This window comes from Eublepharis macularius, chromosome 6 (assembly GCF_028583425.1).
Source record: "Eublepharis macularius isolate TG4126 chromosome 6, MPM_Emac_v1.0, whole genome shotgun sequence".
NCBI lineage: Eukaryota > Metazoa > Chordata > Lepidosauria > Squamata > Eublepharidae > Eublepharis > Eublepharis macularius.
This window is the reverse complement of record NC_072795.1, coordinates 124,529,726-124,548,641: the sequence shown is the minus strand read 5'-3', so window position 1 is coordinate 124,548,641 and position 18,916 is coordinate 124,529,726. Positions and strand designations below refer to the sequence as shown.

Sequence of the window (18,916 nt, the reverse complement as noted above, 5' to 3'; positions counted from 1 at the left end):
GCCTCTTCCTGCTCCTTCTGGATGGCCTGGCTCCTTGTCCAGACCTGAGCGGCATCACTGTGTTGAATCCTTGGCCGATTCCAGACGGCCCTCCCCATTGCAAAATGTCGCGCGTCGTCGCGCAGAAAACACAATATTTCGCGTTTTCTGCGCGACGACGTGCGACATTTCGCAATGGGGAGGGCCGTCTGGAATCGGCCCTTGTCGGCTCCCTCCATTGGTTCATCATCAGTTGCAAGAGAGAGTATATCGGTTCAGAGGGTTGTTGTTCTTACCCACTCCTCTCCAGATCCGAGGGGGTTCATCCTTCACTATGCATCATTGGATCCATGTGTTCTGTTGGATCGGAGAGATCTCCACTTGCCATGTAATGAGCCCAGGCAACAGTATTCCTGCTACATTCCCTGGCCTTGCCATTGTGAGTGGCCTGAAGGCAAGGGAAAGCACAAGTCAGCATCGGATCTGATGCCTTTGTTCTCAACTGAGACATCCTGGCTGCCTCCTCCTTATCCTTCTCAACTGGAGTTACAGCAATACCCTGACTGAGAAGAAAAAAGATTTCAAGCAGAACGGTCTGAGCTTGAATCTGAGTCAGCTTTGGTTCTGTCACTGGATGGTGCAGTTTATTTTATTTATTTATTTATTTATTTATTTAATTTATTTATTTCAAATTTCTATTCCACCCTCCCCGTGGGTGGGCTCAGGGCAGATAACATCCTATTAAAACACAATAAAAATTCCATCTACATTAAAACATCATTAAAACAGCAGCATATTTCTATTCATACAGCGGCAGCAATCAGACTTACAAATTTAAAAACAGGATGGTGGACAGCCTTCACAGGGAGGGTTAGAATTTTATACACCCCTTTTTTCAGGCCGGCGGAGGCCCAGCCTCAGCCATGTGCCTTGCGGAACAACTCTGTCTTTCAGGCCCAGCAGAAGGTTAATAGGTCCTGCTGGGCCTTGATCTGAGCAGACAGAGTGTTCCACCAAGTGGGAGCCAGGACTGAAAAGGCCCTAGCTCTAGTCGAGGCTAGGCAGGCCTCCATGGGGCCAGGGACCACCAACAGCTGTTTGTCCCCTGATCCGAGTGTCCTCCAGGGAATATTTGGGGAGAGACGGTCCTGTAAAAACGCTGGTCCCAGTCCACACAGGGCCTTATAGGTCAATAGCAGAACCTTGAATCTGATCCGGTACTCCACTGGCAATCAGTGCAGCTCACATAATATCGGTGTTATACGTGCTTTATTTGGCACTCTCGTAATAACATGCGCCACTGCATTTTGTACCAGCTGTAATCTCCAGGTCAGGCTCAAGGGCAGCTCCACATAGAGCGAGTTGCAGTAATCTAGCCTAGAGATGACTGTTGCCTGGATCACTGTAGTTAAGTCACAGGTTGACAGGTAAGGGACAAGTTGCTTGGTCTTCTGTGGATGAAAAAAAGAGGCCCCAGGTCTGGTTCACCTTATGAGAACTTACATCTGTTCTTTGAACAGATGTCCAGAATGGCTAAGGCACTCGAATTCATTGTGTCCTCTCTGATTCCTAAGACCAAGAACAAAATACTGAGCCGACTGTATACTGATTCACTTTCAGTGGTAGTTTTTCCTATCCTAGAGGGCCTGGGAGACCTTATCAACGACATATGGAAGAAACCCAGTATCCAAAAAGATTGAACTCATGTATAAGATAAAACAGGACACTTGGATAATCCTGGTTAAGCATACTCCACTTTTGTCTTGGTTACAGAGGAGGTTCAGCAAAGACACCATCAAGGTTTTCACTCTGACCCAGTTGACAGAGAAGGTGGAAAGATTGATCGCATAGGCAGGAGACAATATTGTGTCTCTGCTTTAAACCTAAGTATAGGTAATTATCAAATGACTTTGGGGGCATAGCAATTGTACCTCTGGAAGGAGTTGGCTTCTTACGTGTCTGACCTTGAAGGAGACAAAAGCCATGGTCAACCGTCTGCAGACAGAAGCAATTAAATTGTCAAAGCAGCAGATGAGTGCAGGGAGGCATGCCCTGGACACATCTGCATGGGGTGCTGTCCTCATAAGATGTCATTCCTAACTGAGGTCTACTGCTCTCCCCATTGAGACCAGGGCAAAGGTAGAAAAATTGCCATTTGAGGAGTCATTTCTGTTTTTTTCTAAAACTGATGACATGCACTCACAAAAGAAAAAGAAGAGGCGAACCGCAAAGTCCTTTGGCATAACATTATTCACGTTGTTTTCCACTCCACCAATACTCCTATCAGCAGTATGGCAGGCCTCAAAGGTACTTCCAACAGAGCCATTCCTTGTCACAGTATTCCTGCAGTGTTCCTTCACTGTCTCAAGTCAGAAGAGAGCGCCCCACAGGCCCAAGGCCTCGCATCAGTCTCAACAGCAAAGGGACCCACAAGGTCCTCCCAAACAATTCTGATCGAACCAAGATTCCTGCCATTTCAGAGTTTTACTGTTGAGGCAGTCTGGCCACCTACCTCCCTGAATGGAAGAATATAACATCTGATTCTTGGGTGTTAGGCATAGGTAAAAATGGTTACAGACTAAAGAAAGGCCTGTATGCCAATTACCTGATACAGCTGTTCGTAACCATCTACCTCAATTGGTAAAGGAGCTACAGTCCCTTTCAAACAAGGACGCTGTTCAAAGGGTCACTACTACACATTACAGATTTTTCTCAAGGTGTTTCCTAGTCCCCAAGAAGAATGGGGGCTTCAGACCAATTTTAGACCTTAAAGGACTCAATTCCTACCTCAGGGTGACCAAATTCCATATGGTGACTCTTTCCTCTTTGAGGTTGATAGTTGGCTCGCTGTTATGGATCTTAAGGATGCTTACTTTCATGCGGCCATCCATGAGGGTCACAGAAAGTCCCTTAGTTTAAAATATCAGAATTCTGTGTTTCACAGCATCTCCACAGCATCCAGGGTGTTTACCAAATGTGTAGTACCCGTTGTAGATCCCTGTGATGTTCCATTTTTCCATACCTGGGTGACTGGCTCATTATGGCACCCTCCAGGAAGCAATTGTTGAAACACACTGAGTTGGTTACTTATATGTGCCAAACACTGGGTTTAGTCATTAATGTTAAGAAATCAAGGTTAATATCTGCTCAGAGGGTAATGTAAGTTTATGCAGTCTTAGACTCCACCATGGGTGACAGAGTGGATGCTTTCAAGTCTACGGTATGCCTTTTCACAAAAAAAGCATTTCCAATCCGTTTGGTACATCCAAAGGTTATTGGGCCTAATGGCGTCTATGACTGCAGTAGTTCTTTTTGCCAGGCTGAACATGCGCACCATACAAAATTGGTTTGTGCGAAAAGTCCAGGTGGCATTACATTCACCTAATCACAAAATTTCCATCCCACGTTTTGAGGTCACTCAAGTGGTAGGAAGATGATGATAATTTGTTCCTGGGAGTACCCTTTGGAGCCAAACATCATCAGATAACCCTTATTACTGATGCCTAACTACAAGGTTGGGGTGCTCGTTGCTGTGACATTGCTATACAAAACGAGTGAACAGAGGTTGAAAAGGCTTTATGCTCTTGTATTTTTTTACAGCTACGCTCTAGGGCAGAGAGAAGCAGGCACAAACATACAACACCATGGCAATATACTACCTCAACAAACAGGGCGGCCCTGCATCTTTGATCCTTTGCGAGGCAGCTGCCATTCTTAACGTTAATTCTTAACGATGTATCTATCCAGGCTATCCATATAGCTGGCTCAGACAACACCGGAGCCGATACACTGAGCAGGGTTTTGGTTCCCAAAACTTCTTGAACTGTTCAAACAGTCTTAGACCACTCTCCCTCAAGAATCAGATATACTTCTCAAGTGAGTGGTTTTTATAACAATCCACTGATGTTGCATGTCACAGTATTGTACATCCGATCTCAACCATGAGCTTTTCTCATCATGTCCAAGACATTCTATTGAGTTTCAGATGACCTTCCATATGGAAGTTATATGACTCCAAATGGACACACTTCGCGCCATGGAGATTTAGAGAAAGGAGATTTAGAGGACTGCCCCATACCCATCATTTTTGAATATTTATGTGACTTGAAGTCAGGTGGCCTAGCTACCACATCAGTCAAGGTTCACTTGGCAGCTATCTCTGCCTGTCATATATAAGTAGAGGGCAAGTCAGTTTTCTCACATCATATTTCTCACCAATTCCTCAAGGGAATGTTTAACTTATACCCTCCCATCTCTCCTGTCATTCCTCAGTGGTCTCACCTTATGCTAGCACCATTTGAACCACTAGCTGTATGCACTCTAGACATGCTCTCTTTTTAAGTGAGTTTTCTAGTAGTGGTTACATCATCTAGAAGGGTCAGTGAACGGGCTGCTTTCAGGGCAGACTCACCATACATCGTTTCATGAGGAAAAAGTAGGGCTTCAACCTATCACTTGTCGCAAGACATCACACTTCCTGTATTCTTCCAAACCCCCAGTCCAAAGCAGAAAGAGTGTTACACTCATTAGACATAAAAAGGGCCTTATAATTTTATTCGTACAGAACACGTTTCGTTCAGAGCCAGATCTCTTTGTTTGCCATAGTGGCTCAAAACGGGCAAACGAGCTTCTGCCAAACAGATGGATTGTCCCAGCCATTCAGGTGGTATCCTAGGAGGTTCAACCAAAAGGCCATTCTGCAAGGTCTCAAGCTTCATCTTCAGCCTTCCTTCATGGTGCTCCTCCTTTGGACATTTGTAAGGCAGGCACATGGTCCTCTGCGGACACTTTTTTTAGACATTATGCTGTTGAAATCAATTCAGGACGAGAGGCTGCAGCTGGACGGGCAGTATAGCATTCCCTGTTCACATAGAATAAGATAATAAAATGTATACATTGTGATATTATGAATCACTTGATTATGCAATGACTATGTGTGGTTAATACTCTAAACTGGGCACTGGTCTTCCATTTTTTGCACACAGTTGTTACAGTTAGAATTGCACTTCACTTCTGGTTGCATTACTGTTAATAAACTTATAAATCTTTTTGGAGATACTCATCTTACCTCCTTTGTGTATAGCTTGGTAATCTCCCATTGTGGGACTGCGCAGAAGAATGAAGATGAAAACAGGATTGTACTTAACTGTAACCATTGTTCATCGAGTTCTTCTGTGCGGGCACATATCCCTTCCTCCTGCCCCATTGTGAACTCTCTGTTGTTAAGTATCCAATATGAACTTGTGGTATCTCAGCAGAACTGAGGGAAGGGGTAGCTTCTTCCATTTATCACATGACCGTTTAGGTGGGAAAGCGGGCTGAAATCCCCAGTTTGGTACCAGTTGACAAACAATCATTTGTTAAATCATAGTGGTTCAGGCATAACAACAAACTGCCATTTGATCAAACTTTGTTTTATTATGATGTCTGACCCATGCTAAAAGTAAATGCCATAGATTTTGTTTGAGGCTGATTCTTTAAACAGGTTTCATCTGGTTATCAAAGGACTGCTGAGCATTTTAACAAACCATGATCTAATTAACGAGCCATGATCTAAGTGTCTGGACTATAGACAGTTGCACTTAATAAATACTCTGGAGCCTGCAGCAATAAAATCCATGCAAAAGTGTAAGTGGTTTTAAGCCAGCAAAGAAAAGCTTGCCATAATGCCGGGTACTAAAGGAAGTTGCCTTTTTTATTGCTTTCTCATTAGCTTATCTCTTGTTTCCTGTGTCAATTGTTTTGCAATTAAGCTAAATCCTAGAGAGTGTGAGTGAACTTCTGTGACAGTATGTAATTCTGTCTGTACACATGTTTTCCCTGCAGTGTGAATTCTCCTATGCTATCATACTTCTCTTACAACTTTTCAGTACATGTTAATCTTAGTTAGTGCTAAACTGGTTAAATTTCTAGTGCTGGGGACTGCCGTTTGAAGTGTGAAAGATAAAAAAATCAGTGTCATCAGTATGAAGTAGGGCTTCAGGAAAAGGCAGCACATGCGAAGGCAGGCCAGCCTGTAAAAGTTGAGAGTTGGAAACAGCAAGTTAAATCTGCACTGCTTGTGTGGTGCAGGAAGAGGGACTGAATAATAGCTATCCAAATGAGGAACTGCTGTGAAAATCCAGCTGCCCAAGAAAATTCTGTTCTGTTGCTGTTGTCTCTTGCCATGCATGAATGAAAAGGCTGCATTATCCAGGGAGCTGTCAGGCTTCTGTGAAGGTTGTTTATTTCTTTAATCTCTCTTCCTTTGTGAGTCCTGATGACGGATAGAAATGGAAAGCCTTTAATATAGAGATCATCATCCTTATTATCACCTGCACTGGGGAGTACCCTGGTCGGCGGCTGTTACCCGAGCAGTCGCCATATGTTACTGCCTGCTAAGGTTAGACTTTAACCTGCCCACTTTGTTACATATGTGAAGCCCAGCATGAGGTGCCTTTGGGGGGTAGCACAGATGGACAACTGCACGCCTTATTCTCCTTGCATTTATTGTAAGCTGACCCTGAAAGACCGCCTTTTACTTTGAACTTTCCAAGCTATTTGAGACCTGCCAAACATCATTATTAGCACCAGTTGTGGGAGTATCTAACATAAAGTGTCGAACCTACATTAGGTACTATAAAAATTGAAGCAAACGTGATTCCTCACCAGTGAGCATAGTGAATAAAAACATAAATCTCAGCGGCCAGAACAGGAAGGGATGGGAAATCTGAGAGGTGCAGCAACCAGCACCACTTAACACAGCCCTGTGTTCTGTGGTGGGCAGGAAAGTTCTTGGGATGAGGAATGTAGCTAGGAGAGATTTAAAGTAAGGAAGATAAACATCAGTTTAGAGGAACTAAGCTTGGAGTTATTTTATTTATTTCCAAAGGCTTCCGTGAATAAAACAGATTCCAGAAGGTGAAGCGCACAATGGATGCGCTTGAGGAAGGCATTTCATATTCTGGGTGCCGTAACCAAAAAGGGCCTGACCCCACTTCCAATGTTGGGGGCACTTGGAGGAGAACCTCATCTCACAGACCCCAAAGAGTAGGCAGGCTCATTTAACTGGTCTTTGAAATATCTTGGCCTCATCATTCATGGCTTTAAAGGTCAAAATCAGCTGTTGAATTTTAGTCAGAAATAACAGCAGCAAGAAAAAAGAAAAAAAAGAAATAGCAGCAGCAGCAGCAACAATAATTTGTATTGTACCTTTCAGTATTGGCAACATGAGATCAGTTCTATGAGATCCAATTTTTAAAAATGTGATAATCAGCTGAAATTTCTGAATGCTTTTCATAGGCAACCTCGTGTACAGTAGTCTAGCCTAGCTAATGAAGGCAGGGCATGATCAGGCTTCTTCAACAAAGGGCTGAAGGTGGTGCCAGTGGTCTTTCACTGGTGTTAGTGAAGACATTATGGGCTACTGATGCCATTTGGGTTCCTGTTCCCAAAGCTGGATGTTTACTGCTATCCCTAGACCTGATTAAAAGAAACAGAGCTTCATGTGCTGATGATATCTCACCCTAAGCCTCCAGATAATCTCCCCCAATGGTTTTACATCAATACTAAATACTGATCCCTGTGCACCTCCCTTCATATCATAAAGGCCTTGGGGTAGAACAAATCCACTAGCATCTGCTTCTGAAATGGATTGACATGATAGGAATGGAACAAACAGAACGCAGTGCCTCCCAGTCGCCACCCAAGACAGGTGATGCAATGGAGGATAGTATGGAAACCTGCTAGAAGATAGCCAGGAGAACCACCAGGATCATATTCCCCCTCTCCTTCCTGGCAAAGGTGGTTTACTAGGGTGATCTAAGCACTTTTACTTCCCAAACCAGATTGTAGATGGTCCAGGTAATGTTTAATTTGATTGTGTCTGGAGTTAAGCCTCCATCCCCTCCAAAGTAGGAGTGAGTTTTCAGGGAGAGCCAGCCAAGTATAGTGGACTTCAGTCCAGCAGTGCGATCCTAAGTGGAATTACTCCTATCTAAACCCATTGAAATCAGTGGGCTTAGACTGGAGTAACTCTGCTTAGCATTGCACTTCAGGAGACACACACACACCCTTCAAAGACCCACTCTACCATGAAGCTTGCTGAGTGACCCTGGGACAGAAGGGGAGGTGAAACTGACAGCCTTTGAGAGGCAAAGAAGAAATTAACAAACCCTCTCAGCAAGGGTATCCTTGGCTCTGTAGAGAGGGGAAAGATTGACAAAGCCTTCTGATCTCTTTTCAAACTCAGCTTCCCCGCTAACACTGCAACTCCCTTCACGTGCTCCTCCTCGTGTAATTCATCTCTTGTAGCTTGGCTCTTAGACCCAAGGTGGATTACATAGTATGAGATTAGCACAGTCAGTATCAAGGATATTTCAATAAACAATGCTATAGGGCAAATAAATGCAAGTTTACCAAGTTGTAGCAATAAGAAACATTCAATGCAAAATTGAAGAAATGCTTAAACAAAGCATAAAGAATTCTAGGACTGACATTAGACAGCATAAAACTACCCAGTAGGGTCATACGTAGCAGCACATACTTAAAACAACAGATAGTACATTAGGCAACATAGTGGTGAAGTCTATGGTTCCTAACTCATTAGTGAAGCATCTCTTTGAAATCATCTCCCTACAATATAGCCCTCCTGTCTGTGTAAAAAGCCCTTTTGAATAATTCAGTTCTGTATCATTTGCAGAAGGCCAGGAGACTGGGGGCTCTCCTGACCTCCTCAGGCAGGCCATTGCACAGGGTAGGGGCCAACACAGAGAACGCACATGTGTGGGCAGCTGTTGATTTCGCCCATGTGCAGGGTGGCACCTGCAGGAAACCCCATTCAAATGAGCGAAGCTGCCATGAAGGGACATAGGGAGAGAAGTGACGACCAAGGCCGTGAAGAGCCTTGTATGTGATAGCTAATACCTTGAACTGATCACATTGACGGATAGGTAGCCAGTGGAGTGACTGCAGGATGGGAGTGATATTCATGCTCGTGCTCGCTCCTGATAACAGCTGAGCCACAGCATTTTGTACCAACTGGAGTCTCCTAGTTAACTTAGATGACTTATATATAGCGCATTACAATAATCAAGTCTTGATGTTACCATGACACGGATCCAGGTGGCCAGATCAATTATAAATTGATGTAAGCCACCCTAAGTTCCATGGCAGTAAATAAATGATAAAATTGAGGGGAGATTTGGTCATTCCTTTGTTTCTTACACTTTACAGTACAGAAATGATGTGTTTCTTCAAGGGCCATTCTCATGGAATTCCCAAGAGCAGGGCTTTTTTTCAGCTGGAACGCTGTGGAACAGAGTTCTGGAACCTCTTGAAAATGGTCACATGGCTGGTGGCCCCACCCCCTAATCTCCAGACAGAGGGAAGTTTAGATTGGTCACCGCGCCGCCAAGCGGTGCAGAGGGCAATTTAAACTCCCTTCTGTCTGGAGATCAGGGGGCGGGGCCACCAGCCATGTGACCATTTTCAAGAGGTTCCGGAACTCCGTTCCCCCTGAAAAAAAGCCCTGGATATAAATAAATAAACAAATAAATATAGGTAACACTCAGAAGGAAGTCTGGATTGGCTGATTCAGGGATACACACCTGGCTTTGCACTGTGTGATGCATGAAACAGCCTCACGGCCCCACCGAGTCCAGCTTTCAAGGGTTTAAATTATGTTAGGTGAAAATAACTTGCCGTGCACAGACATAGGAGTGTGTTGTATCCAAATGTCATAGCCAAATAGTATTTTTAACACAGATGTTAATGTTTTGTTACAGCAAGGTTTTTGAAGGCACTGTCCCTTTGGGAAAGGTTTCTAACTTATCAAGTTTGTCACCCCAACGTGTGGTTATAAATTTTCAGATACTTTTTATTTAGTTCATGTTTCTATTTTCCATCAACATCATCACTCCCCTTTTGCTTTGTTTGTGTCCCATTTCCACCTAAGTCTTTCTGGGCTGGGTGGTAGTTGGTTGGATGTGCATTACTCTGCAGCGGGTGCTTGCCCATGCCTCCTCCCCTCTCCTTGTGGGCCTGGGCTATGTTAATTGCATGCTGCTCTAAGAATACACTGCAGGATACCTTTGAACCTTACACTTTGCCTTGACAGCTGGGCTAGCAAATGCCACTGACAATCCTGATGTACAAGGGGGGGAAAAATCTTTTGTTAGTAAATTGTCACTGTGGCTAACCTTGGTGGCACCCAGTTGTTAATGCTGCACTTCAGTTTTTTCTGGCAACCTTTTCTCGAGCTAACCTGGTCGGCCTTCTGCTTCTACAGCGATGAGCCTGAGGACGTGTGCTTTTTACAGCTTAGCTGGTTTGATTAACTTCAGCTTCCTGTTTGAATAATCATTTATTCCCCTTTCTGATGGTTACAATAATGCAATGATCTCCAGAGTTATTTCTTTAAAAGTAAACTATTCTAGAAATGTATGTACAATGCTTCTTTAAGTAGTTCGGGGCACAGCCTACCAAGAAGTCGGTTTCTTGTTTTCGTTTTTATAAAGTTTAGTTTAGTTTATTCGGTGTTTAGCCCACCCTCCCCGCAAGCAGGCTCAGGATGAGGTACAGCAGTCTTAAAACACAATTCCACAACAGGATAAAAATCTCCAATTAAAATCGTATAAAAGCCCAATGAAATACATGGGAGCCACGTAAAGAACATTATTTATTTTATTTTATTAATTTTATTTATAGTCAGCCTTTCTCACTGATACTCAAGGCAGATTACAAAATATGATAAACAAGCAAACTACATGGATCCCTACTAAAACAAAACAATGCAATGTGCTAGGACTGAAGAGTTGGAAGACAATGCTGTCATAGCTCCCAGTGACACAGGAGAAAGAGAACTTTCTGACAGAATGTGAGCTTGGTGTAACAGGTTCAGTCTTTTCCTCCAATCCCGTGACTGGCCAGATTTTCAGAATATCCCTTTACAAAGAGAGGACAATAAATAGATCTTGCATGTCATGGTGATGTTTGCCAGAAGTTACCTTCTCTTATGAACTGATATGCAATTAATTGGGAGCAATGTTACTTCTTAATTCATTTTAAGATGGAACAGATTAATGTAGATAACTGACTTATATTTACAATTTAAAATGTGTTCAATTGTTTAAAAGCATTTAAACAATAAAAATATGTAAAACAAACACATATAATACAAAACACATATCTAATATAGTAATTATCTTCCTAATGTGTACTGTCTAGTATCAATATTATTTTTCCATTTCCCCCTGCTCGGTGATTCTGTTTAAAGATAGAAAATCTAATTAAAGCCATTCGTATTTAATATAAATAAGAAATAAGTAATAAACATGTTCTGATGCTTCACTGATGTTTGTGCTCCTTCAGGGAAAAAGAAGAGTTGAATTGTTTAAAGCGGCGATTGAGCTATCAGAATATCTCTAGGAGTCTTGTGGCTCTGCCATCGGTGGCTGGCTGACTTTTTAAAAAATAAAATGTGATCAGGATCCTTCAGTGTGAAATAGACGACAAATGACTTTCAAAATGTCTAAGCACCAGGGCTTTTTTTCAGCTGGAATGTGGTGGAACGGAGTTCCAGAACCTCTTGAAAATGGTCACATGGCTGGTGGCCACGCCCCCTGATCTCCAGACAGAGGGGAGTTGAGATTGCCCTCCACGCCACTCGGTGTGGAGGGCAATTTAAACTCCCCTCTGTCTGGAGATCAGGGGGCAGGGCCACCAGCCATGTGACCACTTCCGCCGAGCGCGATTTAAACTTTTAAAAACTCCCCCTTTGTTCCAGCTGACCCAAAGTGACATCATTGGCCCTGGGAGCACGCGTGCACTTTGCACGCGCACATGTGGCACCAGGGGCACCACCTCCCGCCAAGAGTTGCCCCCTATGCAGGCAACCCGCTGAGTTCCACCACCTCTTTTCCCAGAAAAAAAGCCCTGCTAAGCACCAAATTTCATCCTTGCAAAATGTCATGTTAAAAATGAAAGTTAAAGTCATAAAATCAAGTTGTGTGATAAGGTAGTGTGATCCAGTATGTAGAACTTCGGGGAGACCGAAGCTGTATGTTACGCTGACACCAGGCTACCACACAAAACTGCACCCCTGTGTGAAATTTTCCCTGTTCCCTGCAAAATTTAGGATCAACGGCCTCTAGGGTAACTTCATGTTTATGAGTTTCCCTGCTAGTGGCAGCCAAGGATGTGAAGTGGGATGGGAAAGCCGACAGCATGATGATTTTTATGATTGTTTTTTAGACATTGTATCCTCCACCTTTATGACCTGATCAGTGCCAGGAAGGCAGCTGACAGATTAAAAACATGCATAATAAAAACTCATCTTAAAACCATTAAAACCAAGCAAAAAGACATTAACAGAACAATTAAAACTAAGCTAAAATACACTTACAATACAGTAAAATATAGGTATATTAAAAACAACAATTAAAACATAGGGCTAGGAAGGAGGGGTCATTGAAAGAACTCTGGATGAAACAAAGGCGTTTCTTCTTCCACTGGCGGAAGAAGGCAACAGAAGGGAATTAGACGAGTCTTTCTGGGTAAGAGTTCTAGAGCTTTGGTGCCACAATGAAGAAGGCCCTCTCCTGGGTTGCCACCAGGGGCACCAAAGCAGACGATGCCGTGACACTTGCATATATGATCCTAAACCTTATAGAAGAGAGGCAGAGAACTACTGTTTTGGGTGGCTGCCTCATGACATCTGTAACATGTGTTTCCTGCCTCCTTGCTTTGGCCTTTGGGAAGTGGCCTGTAAACGACTAAGTATCAGTCAGTTTCAGTCAATTTGTTAATACAGTCAAGGACCAACACCGAATCGTAAATATGACAATAAGTGCTCTGCCTTGCCATGCTCTTTTCTGCTAAAGGCCATTAATCCACACTAACTTTGCCAGAAGTGAAGAAAGCACGCCTTTTCCTTCCTTCGTTTGTGAGATGTGTTGACACGGCATTGCTGTCTTCTTGTCTGGGGAAGGAGCAGCCTGTTTGGTGCAAGGAGCTGAACCGACTTGCACATGGACATATTGAGATCATTATGTAAAAAAGAGTCTGCCTGAATGAGCTTCCAAATGTGTTATTTCTTTATTATTTGGCACTTTATAATTAACTGTTCCTTTTTATTAATATTTCAGGAAGCCGCCACTTTTGCTAGAGAGCAAGGCTTTGAGGTGAGTTAACCTACGTTGCACGCTAAACAGATTCTAAAGGATTCCCCCCCCCCACCCTTGCTGATAATGAAGTTCTTTTGGACAGTGATTGATGTGCTATTATACTCTCCAAGCCTCGCAGCAGTTGCCATGGAAACTTGGCAGTCGTCATGGTTTCTTTGTTCTGCCAGCTCAGTGTTATGACGCACTCTGCTAGGTCTGCACCCAACATCGCCTACAGATGTTATTTATTGAATTTTGAAAAGCCTCTTGGGAAGCTGAAAGGCTGGGCACGGCTTCAAGCTGCCTCTGCAGATATGGGACCTGTCAGTTTGTTCAGTTAAAAAGCCACCTCATTAGCTGAATTACACTCCATAAGGATCCGCTCCGAAAGCAGTGGCAAATCAAGACTAAATACTGAAATATAACACCATTTTAAATAACTTAAACTCTGCCTCATGCGGATTATCGTTATGCAAATGAATTTTTTACTAAGGTTGTATGTGGAATTGTTAAGAGCTGATTAACGTAAACCCTGCCTTTTTTTTACACACAGCCTCTTTTGAAGGAATGGGCTGTGCTTTTGTTAACACACTCAAGTAGTGTTTTCCATCTGGGTTTGCATATGTGCAGTCCCAACACACACAGACACGCACACACGCGCATAGAGTTCCAGTCTTTTGTTTAGCCCATTAACTGCATCTTGACTTTAGAATGTTGTTCTATGAGTGGCTGAGCTTCTCAAAAATTAACAGTGTGCTGGATCGATCCAAAAAACTTGGCCAGGAGAACTAACAGCGAAAGGACCCCAGGGCCTGCATCAAAGTCACACTAAACTGCATACTGCACACACTAAACTGCGCACTAAACTCTCATCTGACGAAGAGAACGGTGATTCTCGAAAGCTTATGCTAGAGTAAAGTTGGTTAGTCTTAAAGGTGCCACTGGACTCTTTTCGTTTTTACTAAACTGCATAATGTCAGAAGAAATGTCTTTGGTATTTAGTGGTCCTTGCAATACAATATACACATGGGAAGCCTTCCCTATTCTTTGGTACATGCCTGCTCTTCTCCTTAAATGTTCTGTTAATTGGGCAAATGCAATGGGGAAGTTGATGCTTGGACTGTTCACTTCCCATTGGCCCTAGTCAGACGAGCACAGCTCAGGGGCGATCTGCTGATGTGGGACTTTTATCTGGGTCTAGGCAAAAGTAGGGGGTGGTTACACATCTATTTTTTAGGCTTGTTCAAGATCACATGTGAGCACACTGATCTATATACCATAAGTGTCAAAAACTGTTTCATTTCATGTGCCATAAATTGTAGTAAGTTCTTTTATAGTAATCTGCGATTTTTAAAACTGTTCTTATTTCGTCGGACTCTTTTGTTAGAATAAGAATACATGCCTTTTTTAAGTCAGGTAATGCATTGTCACAAATCTTGCCCAGTTTAACTTAGAGCAAAGCAAATTATTTGAAATCTGCAGAGAATCAAAACATTAAAGGACGGCCGTGGAGCGGTAAAAGCCTTGCCCATTCTGTGTTTTTATTTCCCCTGGAGCTAACAACCTGGGATGTGCTGGGTTTAAATTCACGCTGAGTGACACAACAGTTTTGCCACTGTCTGCTCACCACCTTTGTATTAACCTCTCCATTAGCACTATCTTAAGAGATTCTAGCACGCTTTCTGCTGAGCATCCTAAAGCTGCCACATTTGATTACAGGCACTGGTAGAGTCCACAGTGATTGTGATCTTAGCCCATATTCTTCCTTTTGGTTGGCAGTAAGTGACATATCACATCAACAGTGATGTGGAACATTTGATACGTGTCCACTCATAGGTAGCCAAAAAAACAGAGAGGGAGACCAGGAAAACTGTTTGAAAAAAGAATGGTTATTCATGGAAAGAATAACCAGTTGCCTGCTGGTTCAGAACAGTATTAGAGGTGGTTTGAAAGTCCAGTGTAGGCAGAATATAGCAAATAGTAAACAGAGATCATCTCCCGTTCTTTACAACCAGCCTCTTCTAGAGCAGGAGTGTCTGCTTCAGAGCTACACAGTTATCTGTGCAATGTTGGGATTCGAAGGGGTTGCTGGGTGGGACCACACTGAAATGTGGGCGACCAAATTGCATTTTGTAATGCAAACTCCCCTTTTTTTCAAAGAAAGAGCCCTACCACATGTAGTAGGTTAGAAACATCTCCCTTGATGTGCAAGTTTTCTAAATGAAACGCGGCACAGCCATTAAAAATCCCACCACCTGCACTCTAAAATAATACAGTCCAGCCACACTTCCCTGACTTTACTGCTTGGTTTTGCTGATAGTACAACTCTGCTTTTAGTTGTGCTTTTATTCCTCTTATTGGAGACCAAAGCAGCTCACATCATTTCCCTCTCCTCTATTTTATCACCACACGAACACTGTGAGATTACGCTAAGAGAGTCTGACTAGCCCAAGATCCAGAGGAGTTAGCCATGTTAGTCTGTAGTTGCAAAATAGTAAAGAGTTCAGTAGCATCTTTAAGACTAACCAACTTTATTGTAGCATAAGCTTTCGAGAACCACAGCTCTTATCAGGTGCAAGGAGGGTATGAAGAAACTGGCCAGAGATATATAGGTGGGGAGGGGAGGGGGGACAGGGTGCAGGGAGTGAGGGTCATGTAAATGTAAATGTAAATCAGTTGACTGGCCCAAGAGATTACCTAGCATGTTTCAAGCAGAGTGGAGATTAGAACCAGATCCTTGTCCGGTACTCTAACAACTATGCCATGCTGGTTCTCCCCCTGGGGGTTCCCTTAGACCTTCACGGAGGTTCTCTACCAAGGGTTCCCTGGAAAGCATCCTGGTAACCAGCTGCCTGTACTTAAGTATCTCCTGACAACATCTAGATTGGCCCACTGAAAAGATACCCTTCCGCCTCAGTACTAGCACAATAGCACAGTGGAACAGGGTGGAAACCCTGGAAAATACCTTATAGCAGACGATGTCGTACCCAGGAGATCTGGGACCTAGGAAAGAGATTCAGAGAAATATCCCAGAGAAGTGTATTGTACTTAGAAAGCCCCAAAAATATCTTTATAAAAAGATAAATTATTATGGAAAATAGAGAAATGGTGGGTGGATTCAAGAGAGATAAGAAAGAGGACAAAATGCTTGAGAAAGGTATGCCACTTGCACCTGAAGAAGAGTTTTGCGTAACCTGTAAGTAGATTCAGTAGTAAATGGAGGAGGGGAGTTTTGTACTTCTCAGGGATGTTAAGAGAGACAACCCTGTGTCTCCTCCACCTCCTCTTTCCTTGGTAACTTCTAGTATACAAAAGGTCTTTCATGACATTATTGCTTCGAGAGATTCCCCCAGTCCTTCCCAGTAATAGCCAGTAGAGTGGTAAGGGGACATTGGAGCAAAGGTTACATGAGGTGGGAGTACTATTAGGGAGGCGGAACACACAGGCCTTCCGCCCACCATTTCTATGACTTCCCAAAATATTGCAGAAATGGCCCATATGCCTTGCTTTTTGAATTAACGTATCTTTTTGCAAATGCTGAAAACAAAATAATGATTGTGTAAAATGATTATTGTATTTTCACTGTTTAAGGCCAGTCATTATTCAGTTATCTTCCATGGTGTTCTAATTATTTGGCATTTCTGTACATCATGGATAATTTATCTTTAAGAAAAATGAAAGCAGGGGGAATCTCCTCTGTAAAAACAGATTCAGGAATTTGCCATGAGAAGAGACAGCTTGCCTGGTGCCGGAGAGTGAGATAAGGAGGCAGAGCAAAAAGCGCAGAGCAGATGATAGGGGTGGTTTGCACTTTACTGAAAAGACATGCTGGCTCAGGATTGACAATTAAGAGACTTTGTACTTTAAAACTTAGCAAAATAATAACATAAAAATCAATGTAGTCCAGCTTTGGACCCCGCAAATTAAAACAGCTTCAGATGTATGGGGATCATGTTAGACATGATTGTGTTTGACGTATTCTTATGTCTTGCAGCTAGGTTTATTTATAATACCACTTATATAGCTCTTCTCCATTTCTAAAATTCTAATTATCCCAATATTTGGGAGGGGGGTTCCCATTCAGATAAAGGAGGTATATAGACTATGTTCAGACTGTGACGTCTATCATGTTAAAGATTTGCAAAAATGCACAGATGCGCACGCATGCGTATGTACATGCAAACAAAAACTGAGATAGATTTGTGGGGGGGGGGGTAAATTTTCTGGGTTTTGAGTTCAGAGAGCTTCCTGATCTCTTCAGCCCATATTCTGCCATAACCACTAAATTCAGCAAAAGTAATAGAAGGGCATTCTCCTTTCTGCCTGCTCTCCATAGCTGGGCAAGTGGTTTCTTGCTTGTTCTCCTGCCCCTTGCTGTCAGAAATGGAGATTTTGGAAACCACAGATAGATTCCTGGCCCTTTGGTAACTGAAAGATAGAGGCTGCTTTCACACATGCTGAATAATGCCCTTTTAATTCACTTTAATGATCATTTGCAAGTGGATTTTCCTGTTTCACACATGAAAATCCCGTTGCAAATTATTATTAAAGTGCATTAACCAATGTGTGTGAAAGCAGCCTTAGATAAAATGAATAAAGTGTTGCCGTGGCTGGCTTTACCTCTAAGGCTGCATATCTGAAGTGCTGAAACAGCTTTTGTTTATGTGTGATTGCTCTTGCCTGAACCTCCTTGGTATAGATTCTTGGAGTCCAGAGACTGCCCTTTTTGCAATTGTCTCTCAGTGCCAGCCTTAATATAATTCCAGACAGTGAAAATAAAAGCTATAGGAAGGGAAAACTATAGGAAAGAGTGAGAACGAGGGCAGAGGCACCAGTGGAGCAAGAAGAGAGAGACCCATAGATCATTGTAAATGGAAACAGTATGTTATGGACTACTTTGTGTTTGTTTGGGGAGAAGTGAGAGAAAGTCAGCATGATACAGTGGTTAGAGTGTCAGTCTATGATCTGGGAGACCCAGTTTCGAATCCTACTTCTGTCATGGAAGCTTGCTGGGTTATCTTGGTCACTTTTTCTCAATGTGACCCTACCTCACAGGGTTGTATTGTGAGGAAAAAATGGGCACAGGGAGAACTATTTGAGCTGTTTTACATCCCCATTGAAAAGAAAGGCAGGATATAAATAAAGTAAATAAAAATAAATAATGTTTAGAGACTTAAGCTTATGAACATATGTGGAATAGGGTGTGAACATTGCCAGTGGCACCAAGTTCTTTATAGTTCTTCAGTCAGGCTGTTAGGAATGGTTATGGAACAATCTCAGAATTCTAGCAGAGCTTGGGCAACTGTATGGCAGATAGCGTTCAATGTTGTTAAGAGAAAAGTGATGATGTGAATTTTGAAAATTAGTGGCCCTTGCATATGAGAAATACTCTTTTTTTTAACTTTGATTACATCTATTAGTCTAGCCTTCATTGAGTCAGAAAAGATACCTTTGTACAGGGGTCATTTCGTAGAAAAAGAGCTGGAGGAACCCATTAGCATAACTCATTAGCATATACCACGCCTCTTGCTATCACCAGAAGTGTGTCATTAGTATAACTGATTTGCATATGTCACACCCCCTGACCTCACCTATTCTGGCTGTTTTGGACCCAATCCTGGCCATTCAGGGCCAAAATTGGGCCCAAAATGGCACAAGGGGGCTGAAAATGGCTGAAAAGGGGCCCAAAATGGTCAGGATCGGACCACTGCTGAGCGGGAGAGTGATCCACCACCCATCAGAGGCCCGATCCGGGCCGTTTCTACCCCAATCCAGGCCGAAACGGGCCCAAAATG

At 42.9% G+C, this 18,916-nt stretch overlaps 1 protein-coding gene across 2 annotated transcripts in view; it reads left to right on the top strand.

Annotated features, from left to right (window-relative positions):
* The window catches only part of ADK (adenosine kinase), a 344,703-nt gene that overhangs the window by 266,333 nt on the left and 59,454 nt on the right, over positions 1 to 18,916 (top strand). For both annotated transcript variants that reach the window (XM_054983324.1, XM_054983323.1), the window contains exon 8: positions 13,104 to 13,139. In XM_054983324.1, coding sequence (XP_054839299.1) covers positions 13,104 to 13,139 — 36 coding nt within the window. The remainder of the gene's footprint in view (positions 1 to 13,103; positions 13,140 to 18,916) is intronic.